The 25,271-nt window shown below is 49.0% G+C and overlaps 1 protein-coding gene across 14 annotated transcripts in view; it reads left to right on the forward strand.

The window, feature by feature from the left end:
• The window catches only part of ATXN7L1 (ataxin 7 like 1), a 226,481-nt gene extending 211,173 nt beyond the window's left edge, over window positions 1-15,308 (forward strand). For 10 of the 14 annotated variants that reach the window (XM_025872720.2, XM_073898665.1, XM_073898673.1 and 7 more), the window contains 6 exons: window positions 1,584-1,776; window positions 5,336-5,457; window positions 6,862-7,167; window positions 9,675-10,611; window positions 13,422-13,496; window positions 15,059-15,308. In XM_025872720.2, coding sequence (XP_025728505.1) covers window positions 1,584-1,776; window positions 5,336-5,457; window positions 6,862-7,167; window positions 9,675-10,611; window positions 13,422-13,496; window positions 15,059-15,100 — 1,675 coding nt within the window. In that variant the 3' untranslated portion in view covers window positions 15,101-15,308. Of the gene's footprint in view, window positions 1-1,583; window positions 1,777-5,335; window positions 5,458-6,861; window positions 7,168-9,674; window positions 10,612-12,679; window positions 12,767-13,421; window positions 13,497-15,058 lie in introns of all 14 variants that reach the window. The other 4 variants (XR_003208534.2, XM_025872721.2, XM_025872732.2 and 1 more) reach the window with 4 other exon arrangements.
• The last annotated feature ends 9,963 nt before the right edge of the window (window positions 15,309-25,271 follow it).

The raw sequence follows: 25,271 nt of genomic DNA on the forward strand, positions 1-25,271 counted from the left end.
GGGCGCCTGGGTGGCTCAGCTGTTAAGCGTCTGCCTTCAGCTCAGATCATGATCCTGGGGTTCTGGGATCGAGCCCCACATTGGGCTCCCTGCTTAGCAGGGAGCCTGCTTCTCCCTCTTCCTCTGCCTGCTGCTCCCCCTGCTTGTGCTTGCTCACTCTCTCTCTGACAAATAAATAAATAAAATCTTAAAAAAAAAAAAATCTGGATTTTTTTTTTTTCCTCGTGAACTCCTTTTGCTCCCTGTATTTCACCCCAGTCAATCACCTGATAAAAATGGAGAAGCAGGAGAAACAACTGATAACTTACCTCTTCTAAGTCTTTTACTGATACTGATGTGTTTGGTTTGTTCTTGCATTTGCCTTGTTTTGGTTTTTTTGCTACTCATGAAGCATGCAGTGCTTCCTACTGTGACATTGCTTTTCTGGAAGCTTAGCCTTCGTGGAGATGAGATCTGCGGGATTGTTCATACACAAGGAACTCATTCATTCCTTCGTTGAGAAATATAGTTCTTCAGCACCTACTGTAAGACAACCATGCCGGCCTGTGGTTCTAGTGGCTTGTCAAAAGTTAAATGGAAACATTCATCCTCAGAAGATACAATTAAACTACTTGTGGCTTGATATTAAGAAACACATCTGGAGCTCCTGGGTGGCTCAGTCGTTTTAGCATCTGCCTTTGGCCCAGGTCATGATTCCAGAGTCCTGGGATCAAGCCCCGTGTTGGGCTCCCTGCTCAGCGGGGAGTCTGCTTCTCTCTCAGCCCCTCCCCCCGGCTAGTGCTTTCTCTCTCGAATAAATAAATAAAATCTTTAAAAGAAAAAAGAAACACATCTGGGGGTGCCTGGGTGGCTTGGTCACCTCTGGGGCACCTGGCTGGCTCGGTTGGTGGGTCTGGTTGGTGGGTCCATAGTAGAGCCTGCAACTCTTGTTCTCAGGGTCATGAGTTCAAGCCCCACGTTGGGTGTAGAGCTTACTTTAAAAAAAAAAAAATGGGAAAAGAAAAAAAGAAACAGATCTGGCTGCGGAGTAAGAAACTTGTGCCCCATCACTGGGACAAAACCTTTTTCAATGCCAGTGTGATAACAATTGCATAAAGCTATAGTTTAGTAGCCAAAACACAAGTATAGGGCTATCTTCCATCATGACTGATATTTTGGTAATTGGTTTGAAGTTGTTTACTTGGCTGATCTTCCTGTCAGTTTCCACTTTCAGGAAGAGGCAACAACATGGCAAGTACAAATTACTTACATGCAAATAGATGAGTAATTGTTAACTGAATTCATTAGAAGACTAGTTTTAAGTTAATTCTCTATTACTGTATTTTATATTCCACTTACACTGTTGTTTTCCCCAGTGCCTGAACTTAAGCAGGGCAGAGCCTAAGCGCCACAGGATCATTGTAGAAAGCTAGTTGATGCTAACCTGATCTCAGCCTGAATTTTTCCCTTGTGTAAATTTGCCATTGACCCGCCTTCCTTGATGTATCCAGAGAGCCGAAGGGTCTGCCTTCTGAGCTCCGTTCAGCTGGGTGGGTCTTCCTCCCTCAGCCAAGTTCATGCTGTCCGTTCTTTCTTGCCCTCAGACCATCATCTGCAAATAGCATCAGCAGCAGCACATCTTCAAATCACAGTGGCTACACCCCGGAACCCCCCCTGCCCCCCACTGGAGGTGACCTCACCAGCCGACTGTCAAGTGATGAAGGGGAGATGGATGGAGCTGACGAACCCGAGAAGTTAGACTGTCATTTCTCTACCCACCACCCCAGACCTCTTGCGGTAGGCCACCATGTTTCCGTCCATGCATTTCCCCCTCCCCTGGTGCCCTGCGGGCGTTTAGGTCGTCCTGCCAGACAGCGCCGGTTCCTAAGGAATGGCTGCCAGAACAGGGGTTGATGGAGAGGTTTACCCTGAGGGTAAATGACTGCCTTCAATTTACCCTTGAAGATCACAGAAGGTTCCCTACTGGTTATAATCCTTTAAACCCCTGAGTATCCATGGTCCACCTTGAAGCGAGAATGCCTGAGAAATGGTGTCTGTGTAAGTGCACTGGGGAGCTGACCTTGCGGCCTTGCCCAGCTAAAAATGGAGCTTCTGGTTTCCAGAGTTCGTCTAGCTCACCTGCTTTGGAAACTGTCTGTCTTAGCAGCACACCAGGGGCTGGCCCTAGCTGCTTTTCTCCCCTGTTGATTCTGAGTTTTATTGTTATTAGTAAGTGTGACCATATGGCACCAGAACTGTGAGAGAGAATGTATGTGTGTGTGTGTTGAGGAGAGGAGAGGAAGAAAAGCATTTCACATCAGCAAAGGTACAATTCCTTCCCAATTCCTTGAGAGAGTCCACTTTCGACAGGTCAGAAGGTCATTGAAACCGAGGTGGGAAAGGTAAGGAGGCATGAGCTGAAGGCTTGTTTATGTTTGCCCTACAAGCACTTGAGAAGGGACTGCCTGGTGCTACCATCACGGAACCAAATTCGGGGGGCCCAGAACGTGGGACCCCATGGCCCGTTTTTGCTCTGGTCCCAGGTTGAGCTCTGCAGGGTTACCTTTGACTATCCCTAGATGTCCTGAGCTGTGTGGGGAAAATCCATCCTGCACTGGCACGCCTGGCTGGCTCAGTGGGTGGAACGTGAGACTCTTGAGCTCGGGGTTGTGAGTTCGAGCCCCACACTGGGTTTAGAGATTACTTAAATAAATACAATCTTAAAAAAAAAAAACTCAATCCTGCGACAAGATGGAGTGAGTCCCTCCTCCCTTCTGTCTGGCCAAATTCACTTCCTGTTTCTGGGGATGATGGAGACCTGTGGTTCACCAATAGCCTGAGACTTTGCTGCTTGGCCAGTGCAGAAATAGGGACAGGGAGGAATGCCTTTGACTGCCAGGAATAGAACACTGAACTCGTATATAGTGTATACACTACAGCCATTGATTCATCTTATGGAACAAGAGGTCCAGAGGTAGGTGGTTGCCAGCTTGGTTCAGCATCTCCGCCATATGGTGCTGCTGAGCGAGACTCTCTGCAAGCCTCTTTGCCTGTCGTACACGGTCTCCCTGTACCTGCAACAGCTCCCATGTCACATCCTCACCCACTAACATTCTCCAAAGGGCGGAAAGGGATGAACAGAAAGGGAGTCTTTTTCTAAGGTACTATCTTATATCATTTCTTAAGGAAGGAAATCTTCCAGTGAGCTCCCCCAGCAGGCTTCCACTTCCGTCCAGCACAAATGTCTCACGTGCCCACCCCGACACCAACTGGGGGCTCCAAACGATGGGATTGCGGTGACACAGGATGAAAGTAGCCATGATTCATCTCAAGGTTCTGGGAAGGGAATCCCCCCCTTCCCTGCTCCCTGTTCTGTGCCAGATACCAGAACAGAAGGGTGGCTCCGTTAGGCAGGAAAAGGTGGGGAGAAGTACAGGTGGGGTGGCAGTGGATGAGCCAGGCAGCCAGTGGAGTCTGCCGCAGTGGCCAACGCAGTGAAGGCACAATATGCGGCAGAGAACTGGAGCCTCTTGGGCGTTTAACCTTGCATCTGTATTGAATTAGGGACATAGGTAGCAAAGACAGTAGGGAGCCTCCAGCTTCTGAGTCTGAAAGAGAGACTGGACTCTATCGGAAGGCCAGACTCCAGAGCATGAGGTATTTGTCCAAATGACAGGCTGCCAGGCTCCAGTGGATTAGCTCAACTCTGGGCATGGCGGATTTGTACGCCCTTAATGTTTTGCTGATTTAAATGGAAAGCCCATGGATTATTTCCTAGCTTTGTCCTTTTTCTCAGGGTCAGTTGATATATTAAATCATTTTTTGTCATAAACGGTCATTCAGGGTGTCTTTAGCAACTGGGACGAAGGAAGAAAAGATGTCTAGACCTGGAACAGCTCCCACATGCTGCCGGGAGACTGGCTTCCACATTGGAGAACCCCCTTTGTATATTTTCTTGCTCCATCTGTAAATACTTGATATGAAAGTGCAGGAAAGAGTTTTTCATCAGGAGTACCAGGTTTGACGGGTGACAAAATCTCGATGCAAAACCCCCCAAACATAAGCAGAAACAAAACAAAGGGAAGGTCTTGCATTTCCTCCTAAGAACCGTTCCAAAGGCTGGTTCCAGGAAGGGTTTGTGGAATGAGTGCCAAACCCAGCACTGTGTCTGGGATGGAGGCCAGGGAGCTGCTGGGAGGTCCGGGGGAAGGGGGAGAAGCTGTATTTGAGTTATAGAGTCTTAGGCAGACTCGCCTGAGCTCTAGACCATCCAAATGTCACCATCTCAGAGGTCGCTTCTTGCATTTCTGTCTGCTGGCCTTCTGGTTGCCCTAACATCATAATCCAGTGATGTTCATTAAACATCTTACTGCTCATATTTCAGCCATGTGTTTTAAATGTGATGATTTGCTTTAAACATTTTGTAGGACCTTGTCTCTCCAATCCGTTCTTCAACCCAAATCCCTTCCCTACCATCCTCATACTGAGGAGGAAGAAGAAAACAAGGCTTCCAGCCTTTTTATACTTTAAAATCAAGCAAGGCACATAAAACTATATAGAACATAAAACAGCCATGTAGCAATTCCAAGGTGAAATGTAATAAGGCATGCGATAGACGTGCAGTGGGCACGCAGAGGGATGAGGTTGGTCACATAAGGGCCATTGGAAATGAGAGTCTTGATTAGGGCACTCAGGGAGAATTGGGACTTCAAGAGAAGAGGGAAGGAGACAGGGAGCAGAGGGAACAGCATGAACGAGCCAAGGAACAGCATGAACAGAAGCATGGTGATGGTGACGTGTCACAGGGCAGCCTACAAGAGCTGAGAGGTGGACGTGAAGTCAGGACTGGGGAAGGAAGGAGTTTATAGCCTCATTGGAAGAAGTGAAGTGGCTCTGTCAACAACAGATAGGAAAGCTCTGACCAGTTGGCGGACAGCATCAGGACAAGCGGTGTCCCATTACCACGATGAGAAGGAGGGAACCCCCGAGTCCCCAGAGAAGACAGGTGATACCATAGGCGGGCAGTGCTGGAAAATCCCCCTGGCTGCTGGTTTGGTTTGGTTTGTGTGTTTGCTTTTAACCTGTAAGACTGGCTGGTTCCCGGGTGCAGAGAAGGTAGCCCTCAGTGCCACAGAAAAATGTCACTACTGTCGAGTCCTAATGCGAGGTTCAGCAGAAAATCTAGAGCACAGACAAAAGCACCACAGAAATATTTTTGGCTTCAGTACTATTTGCTTCTTTATTTTGAGTAAAATTGTACCCCTGTGTGTTTTTGTGCGAATGTTATTTTTCTCTGCATGGTTTATATTAGCTTATTAACCTGTAATCAAAATTAAAATGTTTTTTCCCCTCACAGTTTTGCTCATTCGGGAGTCGCCTCATGGGACGAGGGTACTATGTGTTTGATAGAAGATGGGATCGTTTTCGATTCGCACTAAACTCCATGGTAGAAAAACACTTGAATTCACAGATGTGGAAGTAAGTGAGCCGTTTTTGTGCAATATATGCTCAGAGCTGCCCCACGACTGTCTGAACCGTAGCTTTCCGGATGAATGTGGTGGTTGGCTTTTCATAGAACAAAATGATTCTGAAATTGGGATCCCTGATTAGTTCATAAATGCCAGCTCTTCTTAATGGCTTTCCCACAGTTTCTCAGAGACACGTACGACGTGTGGTGTGCTTTGTCCCCTTTGGAGATCATTTTTGTGTTGGTAATCTTCTAAACTAAATGAAAAAGGCGTTAGATAAGATCTTGTTTATTTAAGAGTGTAAAGGGTCTTTTGGCTATGACTAAGAACATCTAAGGATACTGAGAATATGCCTCTGCCTGTAATGTTAGGGCTACAATGTCGATACTAAAAATTTCACAATGGTTATGGACCAATTTCTAATTGTTTAATGTCCTGTGAAAAAAATAAGTACAGCGGCCAACAGGGCGGATCCTGAGTGATGCTGGAAGTGGGTTAAGCTTGTCTTTGGCCCTTCCCGCCTCACTAGAGCTCTCTCCTCGCCTCACCCCAGCCAACCCCAGCTTACGTTCCATTTCTCTGAGCCCCCTTTCTTCTCCAACACCTCCCAATGTATTTACATCTTAACAGGAGACTCATAAAAAAGGGAGGGAAACTTCCTGACTTAGGCAAATGCCCTTGTGAAAGGGTGACAAGCTAGACCCTTTCCAAACACAGCACGGGGGGCTTCCAGGCTGGCCCCTTGATCCTGCACGGCTAGCCCGCACCCCCACTCCTACAAAAGTGAGCCCCCAGGACATCATAATCCATTAGCGTCATGGACCCCTCAGGTCTGCGCCCAGGCAGGTCAGGAAAGCCACAGCCGAACCCCGAGCCCCGCCCAGGGAGGCCTGGGAAAGGCAGGAATGGAAGGGTTCCTAAGAATGGGAGGGTGCTGTGGGGGGGCCCGGGAGCAGAATTCAGAGCTGGCCCCTCTCCCAGCAGCTGTGGCACCTCCCAGACCTGACCTCCTCACAGAAGCCAGCCCCACGGGGTGTGCGGGTAGCTGTCCCAGCGGACTCCGTGGTGACACCTAGTGCAGAATAGGAAAGGGCCACAAGAGAAGCTTATCATTTCTTCTCACTGATGCGCCAGCTCAGTGTGTCTGAAGGGCACCCTCGGTGGCAGCCTGTGTCTGCTCAGGACAGCCGCCACCAGGCGCTGCATGCGGGGCTCCTGGGTTCTCGGTGTTTTGGTGGTTGGCCCCTGTGCGCTTGTCCCCCCAAGATGGCAGCCCGCCCTGGGGATTCTCGCAGCTCTTTGCGCTCCTGTGTTGTGGAAGTGTAAATCCCGGACACGTGGAAGGAATGTGTTGATCTGTGTTTCGCTACCTGGTGTCCTGTCAGCTCAAGCTCCATATTCCTTTCCTCCTCAGGCACAGAAACCCGAGCCCCAGGGCATCAGGTCCCTCCCCCCTTTTCAGGACTTGCCTAACCAATCTGCTGTCACTGAGCAACATTGGGGCTGCCTGGGTGTCAACTCTGGAGAGCGTAGCACCCCGCTGCCCTCTCAGCCTCGCTGCCCAAACCCCAGGCCCCGACGGGCCCGAACCTGGAGGGATGGCAGCCGATGGGGGCGTGGAAGACATTAGGAAGAAAAGGAACGGCCAAGACTCTTTTTTCTTTAACAAGCATTTAACTCTGCATCAGGAGACGCCAACACAGTATTCTCTTTCAGCCAGGTCAGCATCTGGATCTCCACGCCAGCTGGCAGGGGAGGAGGGGCGCTCTCAGTAATTTATCCGCATCTGTGGGCTTTTGTACGGGACTCCCCAGGCCAGCGTGCACAGTGGAAACCGGGGCACGGCTCGCAGAGCTGAAGTCCACTGCCAGCCCCCTAGAAAAACACATAAACTGCTGAGCACGGGGGGCAGGGGCTTCCCGGGACAGTGAGCCGCCGCGTGCCCCTCGCCCCGCTTCTCCCCTGCCCTTTCTCCCCTCCGCCTCTGCCCTCCACTTAGAATTAGCGGGGAGACGAAGAAAAGGCACAGAAAGGAGACGAGGAAAATAGCATCCACCCCAATCCTGAGGGTCAGCGGGTAAGACTGACGACTTCGGCCCTGCTCGTCCGCCCAAGTCAAAACACACACTTAACACGATTCAGTGAGAAAATTACAAATCGGGGCATTCAGAGTAGAGCCCGGTTAAGGCCATCGATTGGGGTCCTCTCTAAAGGAGCCATCTGGTATCCATAAATAATGTTTCTTACAAGTCACTGCCAAACCTCTGCCCGCATGTATTTCTATCCCTACTTTAGCCGGCAGGAAACTGGAGTCAGGGAAAGATGGAGCGGGCTGCTGACAGAGACGGCAGGGAGAGTGTGCAAACGCCACGCAGCCCGAGAAACCTTCCCGAAAGCGTCAGGGCGGGCTTGTGCAGTGCCGGACAGTTTGAAGGGCGTGTCCAGACCTCTCGGGTCCGCTCTTGTGGGAGTCCTTGCCCCTCATGCACAGTTATGTTGCTGCTGAGAATTCACCTGCTCACCCATCCACCCACCCATCCATCCATCCATCCATTCACTCATTGGTTCATTGCAACAAGTACTAAGGAACACTGGTTGAGTGCGGACAGGCCTTTTATGTCCTTTGGGCTTAAGAAAAAGTAGATTTTCAAACGCCATCATGGCCACAGTGGATTGGCAACATTTTTCCTCTTATATTTGATCCGTTTGATCTGATGTTTTCAAGGACCCTGTGCTTCTGTATTCAAGGACTTCTCTGGATTCCACCCTAAAGATGGAAGCCATAAGCTCCACCAAATTGCAGGCAGAAAACCAAGTCCTCAGGGCAGCACTAGGAGAGGAATTTCCTCCTCAGTGGGGCCTCTTTCTGGCATCCAGGGGCGCCCAATCCTGCTGCTACAGCTGAGAGGGTGGCTTCCAAGGAGCCAGGGAATTTCCAGAGGCCCTGTCTCACACCTGCTCGAAGCCCTGGGGGTGCAAGTCCCAAGTGGCCCACCTTCAAGTGCTGCTTTCAGAGAAAGAGAGCTAGTTCCTGACTGCTGGGGGGAGGTCAGCTACACTGAAAATGATTTCCAGGGAAGCGGGGAGGGGGAGCTAGGGGCAAGATAGAGCCCATTTGAAAATATTCACCTGGCTCCTGAGGTCGGTATCCTTTCCTGCAAAAAAAAAAAAAAAAAAATCAGGAACAAATGGTGACCCCCAAGGCCCCTGTGCCCCTCCTGGTTCCCGGAGTAGCAGTGACATCGAGTCAGACCGTGGTTTGGAGGTGGGAGTCAACAGATGGAGCTTATAGGAAGGCCCTAGGAATGACCCGCCACCCAATGCTGGCCTGGGCCCCACAGAGTGCAGGAGACAGGGAGTTTGCTCCCAGGCACCCCAACCTCCTGGAAGACACCCCCCCACCGACCGTGTATTCTCCTGTGCCCGTATCCTGCATCTGTCTTCAGAACAAACTGGAAATTCCTGACCCCCTGGTCTGGATCCCTGTATGTCCCTGCCCTCTCACCGCATCCTAACACAGGGACGGGAAGACCTGTGGAGGGGCAGCCACACCCCCATCGTAGCTCCTCAGGGCGAGAGCTGAGGTTGGGTAAGGTGAATAAGAATATATGGGAGCCAGCAGCCCCGAGCCCACGTGTTCATGCTTCTCCACAGAACAAAGTGGAGGCTGCAGACAGCCAAGGCAAGAGGCTGCGGGCCTGCCAGCCGGGGGTGGCGGGGGTGAGGACCAAAGGGCTGGGACGGCCCGAGAGGCAGTGTGCAGGCCTGTCCCTCAGGTACAGGTGGTAAAGCCCTGTCCTCACACTTACTCAAGCCGGGACCTACCTGTGAAATGACTACCACTCATTAACAATCACCGTCATCACTGCCAAAAAATAAAAGAGGAGAGAGAGAGAGAGAGAGAGAGAACACTGTTGGGGAAATTTATATTCTAAATAACATTCGCCTTTATTCATGAACCCAAATCAGCTATTATGCAGTAGCCAGGCATGGAGAAAAGGATCTGAGAACCTGCAAGTGATTCACACTAGGTTGCTGGATGTTGCAATGGGGGGAACCACAGGGAAGGGCCATAATTCAGAGTCCGCCATCCTTCAAGGCTTCATCTTCCATAGTGTGGTTCGAGCGGGTTTCTGTGGAGCCCTGCTGCTCACACGTACTCGAGCCCCCGGGGCACCGCCAAGCCTGTTTCTCACGGTTTCTCTTTCACTCTTCTCTCATGTTTAGGAAGATCCCTCCTGCGGCAGATAGCCCCATGCCCTCGCCGGCAGCCCACATCACCACCCCCGTTCCAGCATCCGTTTCCCAGCCTTTCAACAACCCCAGTGCTGTGTATCTTCCTTCAGCTCCCATCAGCTCGAGACTCACCTCTTCTTACATAATGACATCAGCCATGCTCTCAAACGCAGCTTTTGTGGCGTCGCCGGACCCGAGCGCCCTCATGTCACACACCACAGCTTTCCCCCATGTGGCCGCAACCCTCAGCATCATGGACTCAACCTTCAAGGCCCCATCCGCCGTGTCCCCGATACCAGCCGTCATCCCTTCCCCATCCCACAAGCCATCCAAAACCAAAACCAGCAAATCCTCAAAAGGCAAAGACCTGTCCGCCCGTAGCGACGAGTCTCCAAGTAACAAAAAGAGGAAGCCGCAGCCTTCGACTTCCTCCTCCTCCTCATTAACCTTGCAGACATCCCTCTCGTCTCCATTATCAGGGCCCCACAAAAAGAACTGTGTCTTGAATGCCAGTTCAGCTTTGAACTCCTATCAGGCGGCCCCTCCCTATAACAGTCTGTCTGTGCACAACTCAAACAATGGGGTGAGCCCACTCAGTGCCAAACTGGAGCCCTCAGGACGGACCTCGCTGCCCGGCGGCCCCGCGGACCTAGTGAGACACGGGGGCTCGGTGGGCGGCAGCAGTGACTCCTGTCCCCTCTCTGTGCCCTCCCTTGCAGGGGACCTCTCTCTGGCCTCACACAATGCCGTGTCTTCGCTGCCCCTCTCTTTTGACAAATCAGAAGGAAAAAAGCGTAAGAACTCGAGTTCTAGTAGCAAAGCCTGTAAAATCACTAAAATGCCTGGTATGAATAGCGTTCACAAAAAGAACCCGCCCAGCCTTCTCGCACCGGTGCCCGATCCCGTTAACAGCACCTCCTCTCGGCAGGTAAGGGACCCGTGCTTCCGGGGGCCCCCCGGTTCGGCCTTCGTGGGCTCTGGGGGACGGAGCGGGCTGGGCGGCGCTCCTGCTGAGCCGGGCAGCTCAGGCCCAGGAACAGAGCGGCCTCGGTTCTGAGGACGGTTTAGTGAACACATACTTTGTGCGGCTCTTGCTGTGTGCTGGGCTCTTCTAAGCACTGTGCAAATGTCACTTCGTTTAAGCCCTGCCACCCAGAGCGGTTGGTGCATTTGTACAGACGAGGAAACTGAGGCATGGGGAGAAGCGGAGGTCCCCCTCCACTTCTGCCTCTTCTGTATCTTGAGCTCTGAGGACAATTTCATTCAGTCTGGTCTCTGGGAAGCCCCTTAGGAAGAGCCCGGGGCCCAGGCAGGTTCAGTGATGGGGGGGCGGGGGGCCACCTGGGGTGTGGTGGCTGGTTGCGGCTGCCTCCCGGTGACTGAGTATTCCCGCTCCTACAGTAAAACTGCATCTCACACCAACTGGCCCAGACGTGTCCGATGGCGCCACTGTGCAAGTAGGAGGGCATATGGTGAGGAAGCCCAGGATGATGGGGTGAGAAGAGTCCAAGCTCAGGCATCCTTCAGCCTGGTCCTCCCCGCTCTCCGACCCCCGGGTCGGGGCAGGGGGGAGGCAGGGAGGCTATTGAGAGGCCCCACCCCCTCCAGGTGCTGCCGCTTTGGGGCGCAGAGGGCACAGGTGGCAGAGAGCTTGTGCCCCACGGCCCAGAGGGTGGGCTGCCGCTGCCCAGGTTTAGAATTAAGTGGGCCGGACCCTCAGCCCAGCCCTGTGTGGGGATGAGGACTTTGGAGAGAGGAGAGGCAGTTGTTAATGTTTTATGTCATCTTTCTGTGAGGCTTGTAAAAGCTCAGGAAGAGAGGATCTTGAGGGGGATTCACAAATCACAAGTAGACACATGAGAAACAGCACGTTTGGATCCCAAGGGCCAGACAAACTGCAAACTGAGGCCAAGGTGAGACAGGGGGAGATGTAGGTGCTCACACTGGAGCCCGGGACACTCACACCCATCCAGAGCTGTGGCAGGTATCCCACCGTTCTAACCCCCCAATTCCAAGGGTGCAGAGGATGGGGGCCAGCACCCACAGGGTCCTCTCCTGAGACTACCCTGCTGGTTGGGGACACCTTCAGGCCTCAGGATGATGAAGGGCAGAACCAGGGCTTCCTAAACTTGAATGTGTACAGGAATCCCCTGGGAGGGGGGTGTGTGGGGGTGTGTGTGTCTTATTAAGGTGGAGACTCTGAGTCAGCAGGTCAGGGGTGTCACCCTATTGGCTTACAGGCCACACCCTGACAACCTGGGGCTTGAACTCACAACCCTGAGATCAAGAATCAGATACTTACCGACTGAGCCATCCAGGCGCCCCCTAGTGTCACCCATTTTCAATAAAGTTCTAGCCACAAACACTTAAGAGGATGAGCTCTGTTCCGAGCACTTCAGATATATTGTCATTTAATTGTTACCTATTATTACCCCCCATTTTACAGATGAGTAAACCCAGGCACAGGAAGGTTAAACAACATGCCCAAAGTCACACAGCAAGGAAATAGTAGGGCAGAGATTTAAACCCAGGCAGTTTGGCTCTGTAGTCTGGGCTCTTAACCTTCATGCCTCTGTGTTCATGGAACGTCTCCGTACCGAGTCGACGTTGCCGTTTGTTCTTGGGCGAGCAGGACCGTCCGAAATGTTTAGCAAACACAATGAATTAGTCAAAACCAGTGGAGAAAGGAGCAGACAGGCCTCTACCAGAGTATTTATGAAGAGGGAAATCAAAAAAGCTGATGCCTTGGACAGCTGCCGCGTGTCTAGCCCGCATCGGCTCTCTCATGTGGGTGATACCCGGGTGCTTGTCACCGGGCCATTTAGAAAACCTGTCTCAAGGGTCACCCCCGGTGATGTCCAAGTGCTGGGGAAAGGCCTTTGCAGTCTGTGTCGATTCTGTTAGGAGACTGGGAGAAGCACGAGGTAGGTTGAGAAATTCAAGGTAAACATGTGCTTTGCGAACCAACTGGGGATCTATTTAATTGTATCCGGTAGGTGTAAGACCAGAGCGTTTCTCACAGAGATATTAAATTGAACAAAAAAACAGGACTGCGAGTATAAGGCGGACGTCTTTATGCAAAGGTGAGTTAACACAGAGGACGAGCTCTTTATAGGCCCAAGGAGGAGCTGCCTGTGGGCTGGGAGGAAGCCGCCCGCCACGGGCCCAGGCCGGTCGCAGAGAAAGGGGAGGAGCCCGGCGGCCACACCCACAGGCCCCCAGGGCCGCCTCCTGGGACCCCCGCGCAGGCTCCCCCTGGAAGCGGGAAGCCCAGGGCCATTTGGCTAGTTGTCTGAAGAACAGCAAGGTGGTCGCTGTGTCCCGTGGCCAGGAAAACGGACCCAGAATAAGAGGCAAGCTCTTATGCTGATCTAGTCCCGGGGAGCCTTCTGGGACCGGTCTGGGAGGTCAGAGGTGGAGAAGCAGGGACCTCTGCAGGGGCAAATGCCTCCCCCGCCCCAGGACGGGCGAGGCTCTCGCCAGACGCCTTCATCCTCACCCGTGGAACTCACATGCTACATCTGGGAAGCAGAATTAAGAGCTCCCCTCCATTGCACCTTCCCTGTAGGACGGGAGGTGCCCCCGGAGCCGTTTGCGTCTTCTCCGCCATCTAAGACGGAAACGCGAGCGGCTCACCACTGGAGGGCGCTGTTGGACCCCGGGCGGCGCCGGATACCGGGGGTCGCTCGCCTCAGGCTGGCTGGTGGATCTGAGTGCGACGTCTGTGGTGTCTTTCAGGTCGGGAAAAATAGCAGCCTAGCTTTGTCACAATCCAGTCCTTCAAGCATATCCAGCCCAGGACACAGCCGGCCGGTAAGTTACCAGGGGGCAAAAGGACATGGGGTCCCCAGCAGTGGGAGCGAGGGCATTGGGGCAGACCCTGGCTCACACCTCAGCTCCAGTTAAGAGCATGGCTTTCTGGCTTCTAGAGCTTGGCCATCTTGTTAGTAGCTGTGTGTCCTTAGCTAAGTTACTTAACTTCCCTGTGCTTCAGTTTCCTCACCCACAAGGGATCATAAACGGCCCCTACCCCACACGGCTTTTGTGAGGATTAAATTAATTTTTTCACATAAAGCCTCTAGAAAATGCCTGACACATAACAAACACATAGGTCTTAGCCCCAATTATTAATCGCAGCTGTGTGATATCAGGCACCCTCCTTCTCTGCGTCTCAGTGTTTCCATCTGTTAAATGGCAAAGGTGACACCTCCCTCCTAAGGTTATTGTGAAAAATAATGAGCTGACCGAAGGGCCTTGCTCGGGGCACTGATCCATCAGTCCCTTCTCAAGGCCTCTGGTGAGTCGTGGCTACTGTTCAAGATGTGGTTTCATGGTGGGAATATCCGGGATAGATCTAGGAGTTTTTACAAACTCAAAAGTGTGAAAGTAGTCAGTGTACAAATTATTTTCTCCAGTGGATTGTGTGTGTGCCTCTGAGGAAGGCCAGGGAGAGGGTAAAGGGTGGGGTAAGGCGTGTTCTACGTCACTGGAAAGAAATACATGCATAGCTGTGTTATGTCCTCTTAGATGCGCTGTTGCTTTTGTAGATACCAAATTGCAGTATGTTTGTCTGCATTTTGGCCTTTGGGGTTTCCCCACCAGTGTTGGGTAGTGTTTGGGTGAAGATTATAGGGAAATAGTTTTTGTATCCCCAGATCAAGGAGAGTGTCTCCACCATTTTTTGCCTGAGCATCTGTGTGCGAGATCGTAGGGGGGACGACGCAGAGAAGGGGGCGTCTGTGCCCTGGTAACCTGCCCCTGTTCGTGACTGGCCTCCCGCACAGTCTGCAGAGTGCACCTGTTGACTACACGGTCACCCTTAACGAACGTAATAATAATAAAATAGCGTTTGTTGAGGCTTTTCTCTGCAGGAGCTATGCTGAGCCCTTTACATACATTACATACATATAACCCTTATAGCAACCCTGTGAGGGACAAACGATGATCCTCATGTTATAAACTGAAGATGCCCAGACTAAGGCTAAGTAACTTGAACCCAAAGCCTCTATGCTTAATCCAACACTAGACGTCTTCCTTAGAGAATTCTCCATGTGGTCTACAGGTTAGGTAGGAAGAGGTAAATCAAGAGAGGAAAAAAACAAAGACGGGTCCATTATTCCAGTTCTCTCTGCAGGAGGGGACCCCCTCCGTGCACGTGCACGGGATGTGTCCCTGTGTCTTCCCCGGAGCGAGGATCTGCGTGGCCGCGTCAGGTGCCCCGAGCCCTCCACATCCGGCGCCTCACTTGCCCATCACCGTTGCCTTCGGCGGGAGGTGGCTCCGTATCAGCCGCGAAAACTGAGCCTCTGTTCTTGAATTCTTGCGGGTCATCCCAAGTGTATGGTTTTGAAACAAGCTTTTCTTTTCTTTCCTAGAAGACCACAAACAGAACGGGCAGGATAAGGACTCTTCCATAACAAGACTGTGAAGCCACTTCCAAACCAATGCCTGGCCGCCCCAAGGCCCAGGCGGGAGGAGGGCGGGGTGCGCAGCCGGGGAGAGTCGGCTTCCTGTGCCGTGCCTGTGGCTCTGGCCTTGCTTCTTCCTTTTTTAATTGACCAGTTTTTAGTTTTGAAGAAAAAAGCAAAAGGCAAAAGAACGTGAATTTAAGATTTACAGAAAACAGTACCAGTGTTTTGTTTCGGTTCTTTCATTTGCCATGTGTATGCGTTCTTCCAAGTTTGGGGTCGCCCCTCTAGCTTCCGATGCTGCTACTGCACCATCATTTCGCGCCAGCCACGCGAGCAGTCATGGCAGAGTGTCCGTTCCCGGTTGGCGTGGTCTGAGACTCTTGAACTTGAGCAAGTGCGGTGCTCCTTTCCTTGACTTCTCCCACCCGTCCCTTCCGTCCCCTCCCACCTGCCGCCCACTGGCGCCCCCCTGGCCAGCGTGCTGGGGGAGGGGTTTTGCTGGGGAAGAGCCTGTGTCTGGGGACCCGAGAGCGGGGAGCCCCGCCTGGGCTGAGCGTCCTTGTCAGGTTTCCGCGCTGCGCCGGCACTGCGCGAGCCAGATGCTATGCGCAAAACGGAGAAGATTGGCCATTGAACTATGTCGTTCAGCCGATACCACTGTCCAGCTGTGCAGCTCAGAGAGGATCTCGGTCAGGGAGAGGGGCTGGAATGGGCCCAGAAGGTGGCAAGAAGCAGAGCTTATGCGTGGGGGACGATACCCCTCAAAAGGCAGAGGAAACCGGGTGGCTGATCACCTGAGCTTGTTAGGGATCCATGTTGCAGAATCCCTTCCAGGGTGCGGGTGTACAAGGGTGCCAAAGCGAGGCGAACCAGAGATGGAGAAATCCCAGGGAGAAGGGCACGAGACCCCAGGAAGCCACTCAGGGCTTGAGACACAGCTTCCACAGTGGTGGAAGTTCTCAAGCTGCCCTCTGGGGTGAGGCAAGAGGAGGAAAGGCAGGGCTGGGGGTGCAGGAAGGGTCTGAGAGAAAGCTTCCATGGAGGGTTAAGTAATAAACACTAGCCCTGCCCACCCACCTCCGTGCCCTGGGCCCCAGGGTTCCGTGCAGTCAGCACACCCATCGATCAGCTTGTGCTAAGCTATCACAAGCCCCCACTCTGATCCAGCCACCCCAGGGAGGTGTAGTGAGCTCAGCGACCACTTAGTGAAGAAGAGCTATTTGGAAGAGCGGGAAGAGAGAAGCTAGAGCCCTACAACTCTGAAACTGTTCACAGTGGCATTTTGAAAGACATAGCAATACCACATGCTCTACTAGGGAATGGGAATCAGGAAAGGAATTCACAATATGAAATAGGCATTCTGTGCTATTAATCATGAAACTTGTATCCGATATAATAGCAAGAGATACTAGGAAGTTTTGCTTCATCCCTAAATCAGAAATGAATGCCAGTTTTGCAGCTAGACCCAAACCCTCATCCCTACCCTGAAGTTTCCCTTTTCCTTCCCATCCCCACAACCCAAAGATCAGACTACTGTTACGTTTCACCACATTGGATTTCGCAAAGACGGGAAGCAAACGGAGTGATTTGTATCAATGGAATTGCACTGACTGTGTTTCTTATAGGATTCCTAAAATTTTTAATATAAAATGAAGATTTTTTTAAAAATCAGGAGTTGATATTAGGTACCAGAACATTAGTTCAGATTATTTCATTTTTATTTCTACAGTGTTAAAAGTGCACTTATATGCCGGTTTATTTACGTCTTGGGAAAAAGAGACTACAAATTGAAGGGAAGGTGGTTACTTTTCTTTTTTAAAAAAAAAAAAGTTAAGGCAGATTTTAAGACTTATAAAATGTTTAAGAAATTATAAACAGGTTAGACCCTTTGGAAAAAAGTTTAGAAGATATTCTTAAAGTAAATTTTTATAGTGTTAATTTTGTAATAATTTATGTTTTACTATATTACAGAGCTAACTGACCAGAATAGTTTCAGAAACAATATGAAACGTAGGAAAGTTTAAGCAATGTTTATATTTTTAAAATGTTCTTTGAATTATGTTTTTATTGTACATTTCTTCAGACTGAAAAGTATGTACATATCTTTGTTATTTTTGCACAATTTTTGTCTCGTTCGGTTTTAGAAGTCTGTTGTTTTTTTATAATTTATTTTAAGTTGTAAAACTTGCAGGAGTAAAAAAACAAAAACAAAAAAAAAAACAAAAAAATCTCAGCAACAAAATAACCCTCTGATTTATAAACTCTTACACTCAAAGAGGGAAAACAAAGGTTGAGAGTTTAAGTGGCTGCTTCTGAGAAATAATGTCTCTTGACAGGGACGAAAGGAGCAATTCAGTAGGCTTAAACATTTTAGCTGTCTACATCTTGAATTGCAAGCTGGAATAAAGAGGCTCCCCACCGAATGCTGCTTACTTGGTGAAAGCCTGGCTCTGACCAAGGTGAGGACATTTCTGGAAAACTGAGCAAAAAGGGAAAACCCATGGTGTTTCTTCCTTCACAATCAACCACAGGTTTACTTTATAATGATGTATTAAAAACTCACAGCTTGAAAAATAGAATGCAAATAAAAGGTTTTCTTTGGGTTTGTTTTAATGGAGTTCAACTGGACCAGCCTATAAAGCATTATTAGGGTGAGACCCTTTGGGTACTTCTGTTCTGCGCATCCCACCCCAGCCCCTTGACTGCACACACACACACACACACACACACACACACACACACGCACGCACACCACGACCACCACCCCCCATTTGCCTGAAGATCTCGTGACTTGTCATCAGCCATAGAGGCTCGAAAGCTCTGGTGGTTTAGCATAACACAATGCATAGACCTGTCAGCCATAAAAAAAAAAAAAAGCGACTTGGATAACTTGTATGCCTTCTTTTGTATCAATGTACCAATTGTAAATAACGCTGATCAACCTTTGTAGAGAATAGTTTCTACAGCATATTCTATTATTGCCGATTCTCAGTGAACTCTTGTTTTAAAAAAGGAAAAAAAAAGAAATTTTCTATTTACACCTTCTATTTTGTTATGCTGTCAGCCCATGGCACTTTAACAAAACTCTGCGGGTTTTACGTAGCTGGTCAGTCATGGGGTATATTCAGTCACTATTGTTGCACAGACAAGAATTTACACCTGCTCATTTGTCCTTTCCTACTTACCGATTTTAGAACCTTTTCCAGAAGAATTTTGGAGAAAGCATGTCCCAACATTCTAAGCAAACGCCACACTTGTGGAGTGGGTTTCTTTTCTACGGTCCCTATTTTGTAACACTAAGTATTTTCCTTCTTTGTCCCTGCAACCTTTACGTATTAGCACTATCAGATAGAATTCATTCCATGCCTGTGATATTGTAAGCAGAATAAATGTCTAAAGTAGGTGTAAATAGCAAATTCTATGGCTTACAGTTTTAAAAGGAAAGAACAAACATGTATCTATTGATACTGCCATGGTTCAGCACCAGGCCTGGAGACATTCTCCAGTGAGCGATTGTACTTTTTTTTTTTTTTTGGCCTTTTTTTTTTTTTTTGTAACATGGCTTTGTAAATAAAATAATTTATATGTTTGTAAAACAAAGTCTTTGGGTTTTTATAAAATGCAGATTTTTTTGCTATTTCTTTTTTTCTTCTGGGTGACAGTGTTCCCACCTGATGAGCCTTCCTGCTAGAACACACATTTGATAGAAGAGAGTGAATTCATTCAACAAATATTTATGGAGCATCCTGTGGTGGCTGCCCCTCAGCTAGGCGCCCTGTGCTCAGTGAGGAGAAACACAGTCCCAGCTGCTTTCTGGAACCCACCTGGTGGGGAAGATAGTAAATAAGCACACGATCAAATGTGTAATTACAGATTGTGGCAAAGCCTGTGGTGGAAAGAATTGAATTCTATGAGAATTAAAATTAAATTAGAATTAAAATTAAAACGGGTGATAGGGTACTACTATCTGGGAGTCCCCTCTGAGGAAATGAGCTGAAGGCGCAGTGTGGAGGAGAGAATCCCAGGCAGAGATGGTCCAAGGTGGGAAACGCTTGTAAGTTCTTAGAGCCTAAGGAAGATCCACTGTGGACAGAGCAGAGGGAGAGAGATGGACAGAAGGCAAGGCAAGGTCACAAAAGGCCCCACAGGGTTTGGATTTCATGCTCAGTTCAATGGGAATCCTTTGAAGGGCTTTAAGTAGGGGCATGGCATGATCCCCTAAGGACGAGCTGCTGGGTGGAGAATCACTCGGAAGCTAGTTCAAGAGACCAGGTGAGACGTCATGTCCGTGTTGCCCCAGGATGATGACAGCAGAGATAGGGGGAGTGAATGGAATCAAGATATATCTTACATATTAGATTGACAAGACTTGCTTAGGAATTGGATCTGAGAGTAAGGAATAATGACTCCCAGGTTGTGTTAGGTGAAGATGCCTGCCATTGGAGGAATAAGTTTTTCACGGGGCAGGCAGGAGGAGAGTTTGGTGAGGCTCAGAAGTCCTCTTTTGTGTGCGTATGTTGGCTCCTCAGTGGGATCACTGGCCCACCGAAGCTTCTGTGCCAAGTAGGCATGATAGACGCATGACTGAAAGGATCAGCAGCTCTAAGTTGGAGGCACCAGTTTGGGGACCTTTAGTATATGGATGATATTTAGAGCCACAAGCATGAGTGGGATTGCTTGAGAGAATGTGGAGCGAGAAGAGCAGACACTTAGCAGTTAGGTGGAAGAGGAAAACTAGCAAAGAACCCTAAGATGAAGCATTCCTAAAGAGAAGAGAAGAGAGAACCCAACAGAAAGTGGTTCCCTCAAAGCCAGGGCTATAAGATGTCTCCAGGAAGGAACAGTCAACTGAGTCAGATACCATGCACAGTGCTAGATCCAGATGGTATACTGTGTTTGGAGTTATGCAGCATGGAGGTCATGGGTGACTATTAGTTTCCTAGGGTGACCATAACAAATTACCCCTGCATGGTGGCTTAAAGCAGCAAAAATTTATTCTCTCAGAGTTCCGGAGACCGGAAGTCCAAAATCAAGCAGGCTGCCTTCCCTTTGACGGCTCTAGAGGAGACTCCTTCTTGGCCTCTTCCGGTTTCTGTTGACTGCTAGGGGTCCATGGCATTCCTCCCATCTCTGTCTCCGTCTTCACATGGCCTTATAGCCCCAATGTCTCTCCCATGTCTCAAATTTCCCCCTGCCTTTCTCTTGTAAGGACATCTGTCAGTGGACTTAGGGCCCACCCTAAATCCTGGATGATCTCATCTCCAGATCCTTAACTTAATTACATCTTTTTCCAAGTAAGTTCACACTCACAGGTTCCAGTAGTTAGGACTTGGACCTATCGTTGGGGGGGTTACTATTCAACCCACTACAGCGACCTTAGCAAAGCAGGTGTGATGGCGTGGTAGGGCCCACAGCCAGACTGGGGTGGTTTGAAGGAAACTCCGATATGTCAACAAATCTTAAGGAGATCAGAAGGCTCAAGAGAGTGTTTGGATTTTGTTTCTCTTTGTTTATTGCTTTTCAAGGGAGAAGAGACAAGATTATGATTCATACGCTGATAAGACTGGGACGGTAGGGGAGGGAAAAAGCTGAAGAAGCAGGAGGTGATTAAAAAAAGGGGGAGAAGGGGCCCCTGGGTGGCTCAGTAGGTTAAGTGGGTTAAGCTCTGACTCTTGGTTTTGGCTCAGGTCATGAGATCGAGCCCCACGTCGGGAACCTGCTTAAAATTCGCTCTCTGTCTGCCGCTCTCCCCACTCATGCTCACTCTCTCTCTCTGTCTCTCTCCTCCCCCCACAAAAAAGAAGGGAAGTCTTTGAGAACGCAAGAGGGAGGTGAACCCAAACGCATGTGTTTGTAGGGTTCAAAGATAAACTGAGGCATATTAAGATACTCCAAGAGTTTATTTAAGCAAAAATGGATTTGAATCAGGCAGCGCCGAACAGGAAGTGCTTGGGAGCACGCCACCAACAGGGAAGAGACTTTTACAGAGAAAAGGTGGAAGCAAAGAAGTTCTTTGATCGACTGTAGCTTAAAGCCTAGTTGGCTGTTTGTGGCTGGTCGTCCTTAGTGTTTTGCTTTCGTGACCTTGAGGCCTTGACGAGCAGAGGTTTGTGGGGGGCTTCCATAGGCCACTGGGGCATTAGAGCCACCTCGGTCTCAGGGCCTCCTTGTTTAATGAAAGGACCAGTAGGAAGAGGGGCCGTCCCTCCAGGGCGATGGGGAAGAAGCCGGTTGCAGACTGGCTGTTGGGAAGACAGGGAAAATCCACACCTGGTAGCTTCCATTTCCTTAGTGACCGCGGGGTAACCTGAGTGTGTGGGGGAGCTTGGGAGAAGTGGGAGAAGTGTGAAGAAAGAATGAAGTAATTACTAGTGAAACTGGATTGCCACAGCGTTGAGAGCACATTTGAGACTCGTGATCAAAGCGAAGTCCTGGCATGGGGAACACGAGCTTGGAGACAGGTTCAAGCACACTAAGCGCAGAGCGGGGCCATTGGAGCTCCAAGGCAAACTGAGGCACATTTCTTATCGTTCTCTCTCTCTTATTTATTGCTTAAATAAACTCTTAGAGTATTTTAATATGCCTCAGTTTATCTTTGAACCCTACAAACACATGTGTTTGGGTTCACCTCCCTCTTGCCTTCTCAAAGACTTCCCTTCTTTTTTGGGGGGGAAGGAGACAGACAGAGTGAGCATGAGCGGGGAGAGCGGCAGACAGAGCGAATTTTAATAGGCCCAAGTGACTATTTTCACTATTGTTCAGAAAAGAAAACCAGGGGAAGCAGATTTGAAACTTGGCACATAGTAAACACCTTGCAAAGAAATGTTTGTACAAATGGATTATCCAGAGTCACAAAACCTCAGAGTGGTACTGCTAGCACCAAGGACATCATATATCCATTTGTTCTGAGCTTTGTCTGTGACTGGCCACCCATCCTTCTGTTGGCCCCGGTGACCTTTAACTCCATTTTGAAAGGAGCCTATACATTCTGTGTTTTCCAAACCTAGACCTCTGAGAACCCTCCTTCAGTACTAGTCGCAGACTTGGAGAATCGCTATGAAAACCAGAAGTGATCTTAAAGACATTCTTCTACAGGGTGCCTGGGTGGCTCAGTTGGTTGAGCGACTGCCTTCAGCTCAGGTCATGATCCCGGAGTCCCGGGATCGAGTCCCGCATCGGGCTCCCTGTTCAGCGGGGAGTCTGCTTCTCCCTTTGCCCCCCCCCCCCTCCGTGCCCCCTCTCTCAAAAAAAAAAAAAAAAAAAAAATTTGAAAAAAAAAAAAGACATTCTTCTACAGGTGAGGGAACCAAGACACAGAGAGGTCAAATGAGGTACAAAGACCACACAGCTGACTGACTGATAGGCAATCCTGTTCTTTTGGTCTAGAGCTCTTCCCATGGTATCTCACTGCTTCCTGTAGAAATAAACTCCACCTACAGACTTTTCCACAACGGTGTTTTAAAATTCTGTGTGTCGGGACGCCTGGAAGGCTCAGTCGGTTAAGCGTCTGCCTTCAGCTCAGGTCATGATCCCAGGGTCCTGGGATCGAGCCCCACATCGGGTTCCCCACTCGGCGAGAAGCCTGCTTCTCCCTCTTCCACTCCCCCTGCTTGTGTTCTCTCTCTCTCTGACAAATAAAGAAATAAAATATTTTTTTAAAAAATTAAAATAAGGGGCACCTGGGTGGCTCAGTCGTTAAAAGTCTGCTTTCGGCTCAGGTCATGATCCCGGGGTCCTGGGATCGAGTCCCACATCGGGCTCCCTGCTCCGTGGGAAGCCTGCTTCTCCCTCTCCCTCTGCCTGCCTGTCTGCCGGCTTGTGATCTCTCTCTCTCTCTCTCTGTCAAATAAATAAATAAAATCTTTAAAAAAATTTTAAAAAATTAAAATAAAATTCTCTGTGTCTCCTAATTGGCTTACTCAGGTCTCTGGAATTTCTTTTACTAAAATATTTTTTCTCCTTTTTGATTTTTCCCATTGGTCAATAACTACTTGCCCGATAGATTATTTCTTGCTTATTGATCCGGTTGGGATTAGTCCAGTTCCCAGGAATGTATTTTAATAAGTGTATTTTCTATCCAGTACATCCTCATAAGCCACTCACCTAGGCAAGTAAATGAGGAAAAGTGCAAAAAAAGCTAAATATCTCAAAAACTAAATCAGTCCCACAAAAGTCTGAGTCAGTATAGAACCACTGTAGGAAGCTTGCCAATAGCTTGGAGGTGTTGCATTCATTGTGACATTTCGAAACACAAATCTGATCTAAGGTCATAAAGATTGGAAAAGTTCTCTCAATTTCAGAAATTTTGGGAAGTTTTCTGGGCTTCCCTTTCACCTTCAAATATTTCAGTAAACTTCTAATCAAAGCAAACATCATCACAAAAGCCTTTGCTTCCTCTGAGACCTGAGCAAGCACAATGGAAGCTGCTAGAAAAATAGGAGCTTATGCAGCCTGTATTAGGATTTTCAGTTTCTCTCAACTCCCTTCATTTCCCTATCCGATTTCCTAGCCAGATATTACTAACTCCCAACCAACCACACACACACACACACACACACACACACACACACACACACACACACAGGCATCTCCCAATTTTCTTGAGTAATCTGGACACCATGTTGGGGCTGACAGGGATAAGCTAACAATTCTGTCACCTTATCAGAATGGGGTAAAGGCAGAGCCCCACAGAAGTGAAGTGAGCAAGGAGGAAACCATGATTTAGGAGCTTTTCTTTTGAAAAAAAATCAGATGCATGTTTTTGGTTTTGTTTGCAATTTTTGCAAGTCTTTTGGTTCTGTCCAACTCAATAAACTGAGACAAATTTGCTATGGACTAGATGCACAGCAGTGAGTACAGGACTGACTTAGTCTGCAGAGAGGGTGCCTCCAGGGGCACTCACCTTCAAGCACTTAGAGGATGTTCCGTTCAACATTTTAATTAATGAATTGGCGTTCAAAGTAACCTTGGTGAATTAAAGCCTTGAATACCAACAGACGGATTTGTAGAATAGCTTTTACCTTTGGGGGGCACAAGGGAGGCTTCTGGTGCTGGAAATGTTCTGTATTGTGACCTGGGAACTTGTTAAATGAATATAATCATTGGCAAAATATTTATTAGGTCGTAGGCTCCAGATTGGTTCATTTCGCTGTGCACTTTGACCTTGAAAAGTTTACACAGACACAAAAAGTAAATAGCAGACTTGGAGCCATAATTGTGTCAGCAGAAAGAAGAAAGTTGCAAAGTGGGTTAAGGAGAATACTAACGAGAGGCCCATTTTCTCCCCAGATCCCCTAGGGGCAGTAGGTGCCACAGAGGGGAGGTGGCAGCCATGGGTTGAAAATGGAGAAGGGGTGAAAAGTCTCACATGAGGTTGTCGGACCCCAGGGAGCCCTGTCACCTCCCCCATGCAGGCAAGGGACTGCTCTTTCCCTGCCCCCCCCCTTCCCCGGCTGGAGACCGAAGTGTTATTTTGTAGAAAAACGGAATGGGATACTGAGATTCAGGATTCAGGGTTACCAGGCTCAGCAGAGCAAGTTAGCCTTGGGTGGGATGGGGGCTGGGATGAGGCATGAGCTCCTCTCTTCTCATCATAAACTGTAGAATTTTGTTACCGTTTGCGTGTATTGCTTTGATATTTTTAAAATTTCAGCAAGTATAATATCAGAGGCCTAAATAATGATGAAATATACGGGAGCCATGAGGTAATCTGACATTTGTGTATGACAGAGTACAGTGTTTGGCTCTGGGCTTGGAAGCTTAAAAAGTCTGGAAAGAGGACCAGAGAAAAACTGAAAGTAAGCAGGTATAATTGATTACAATGAATCCACTTTCTGGAGGTGGTTACAAAAATGGAATGCCTGGGGTGGTTTTAAAGGCAATCCTCCTTTACAGGGGGCCTTTCCCACTGAAGATCTTGTGTTGGAAATGCACATGGGTTACACTGACAGGCGCTTTTTCTTTCAAACCATGTATATTTCATGTTTCCTTGGACTTCAAATTTACCTTTAGGGATTCCCCTTACAGCTCTAAGGAGCTGTCTTGTTCAGGGCCACATGGATCCTAAAATAGTGGCAGGCATACAATAAATGTCGAATTAAAAAATGAAGCAATCAGAGCAATGTCACAGTAGCCAAATCATGGAAAGAGCCAAGATGTCCATCGACAGACGAATGGA

Source organism: Callorhinus ursinus, unplaced genomic scaffold (assembly GCF_003265705.2).
Source record: "Callorhinus ursinus isolate GAN/ISIS: 27379988/994484 unplaced genomic scaffold, GSC_fseal_2.0 scaffold12, whole genome shotgun sequence".
NCBI classification, from domain to species: Eukaryota; Metazoa; Chordata; class Mammalia; order Carnivora; family Otariidae; genus Callorhinus; species Callorhinus ursinus.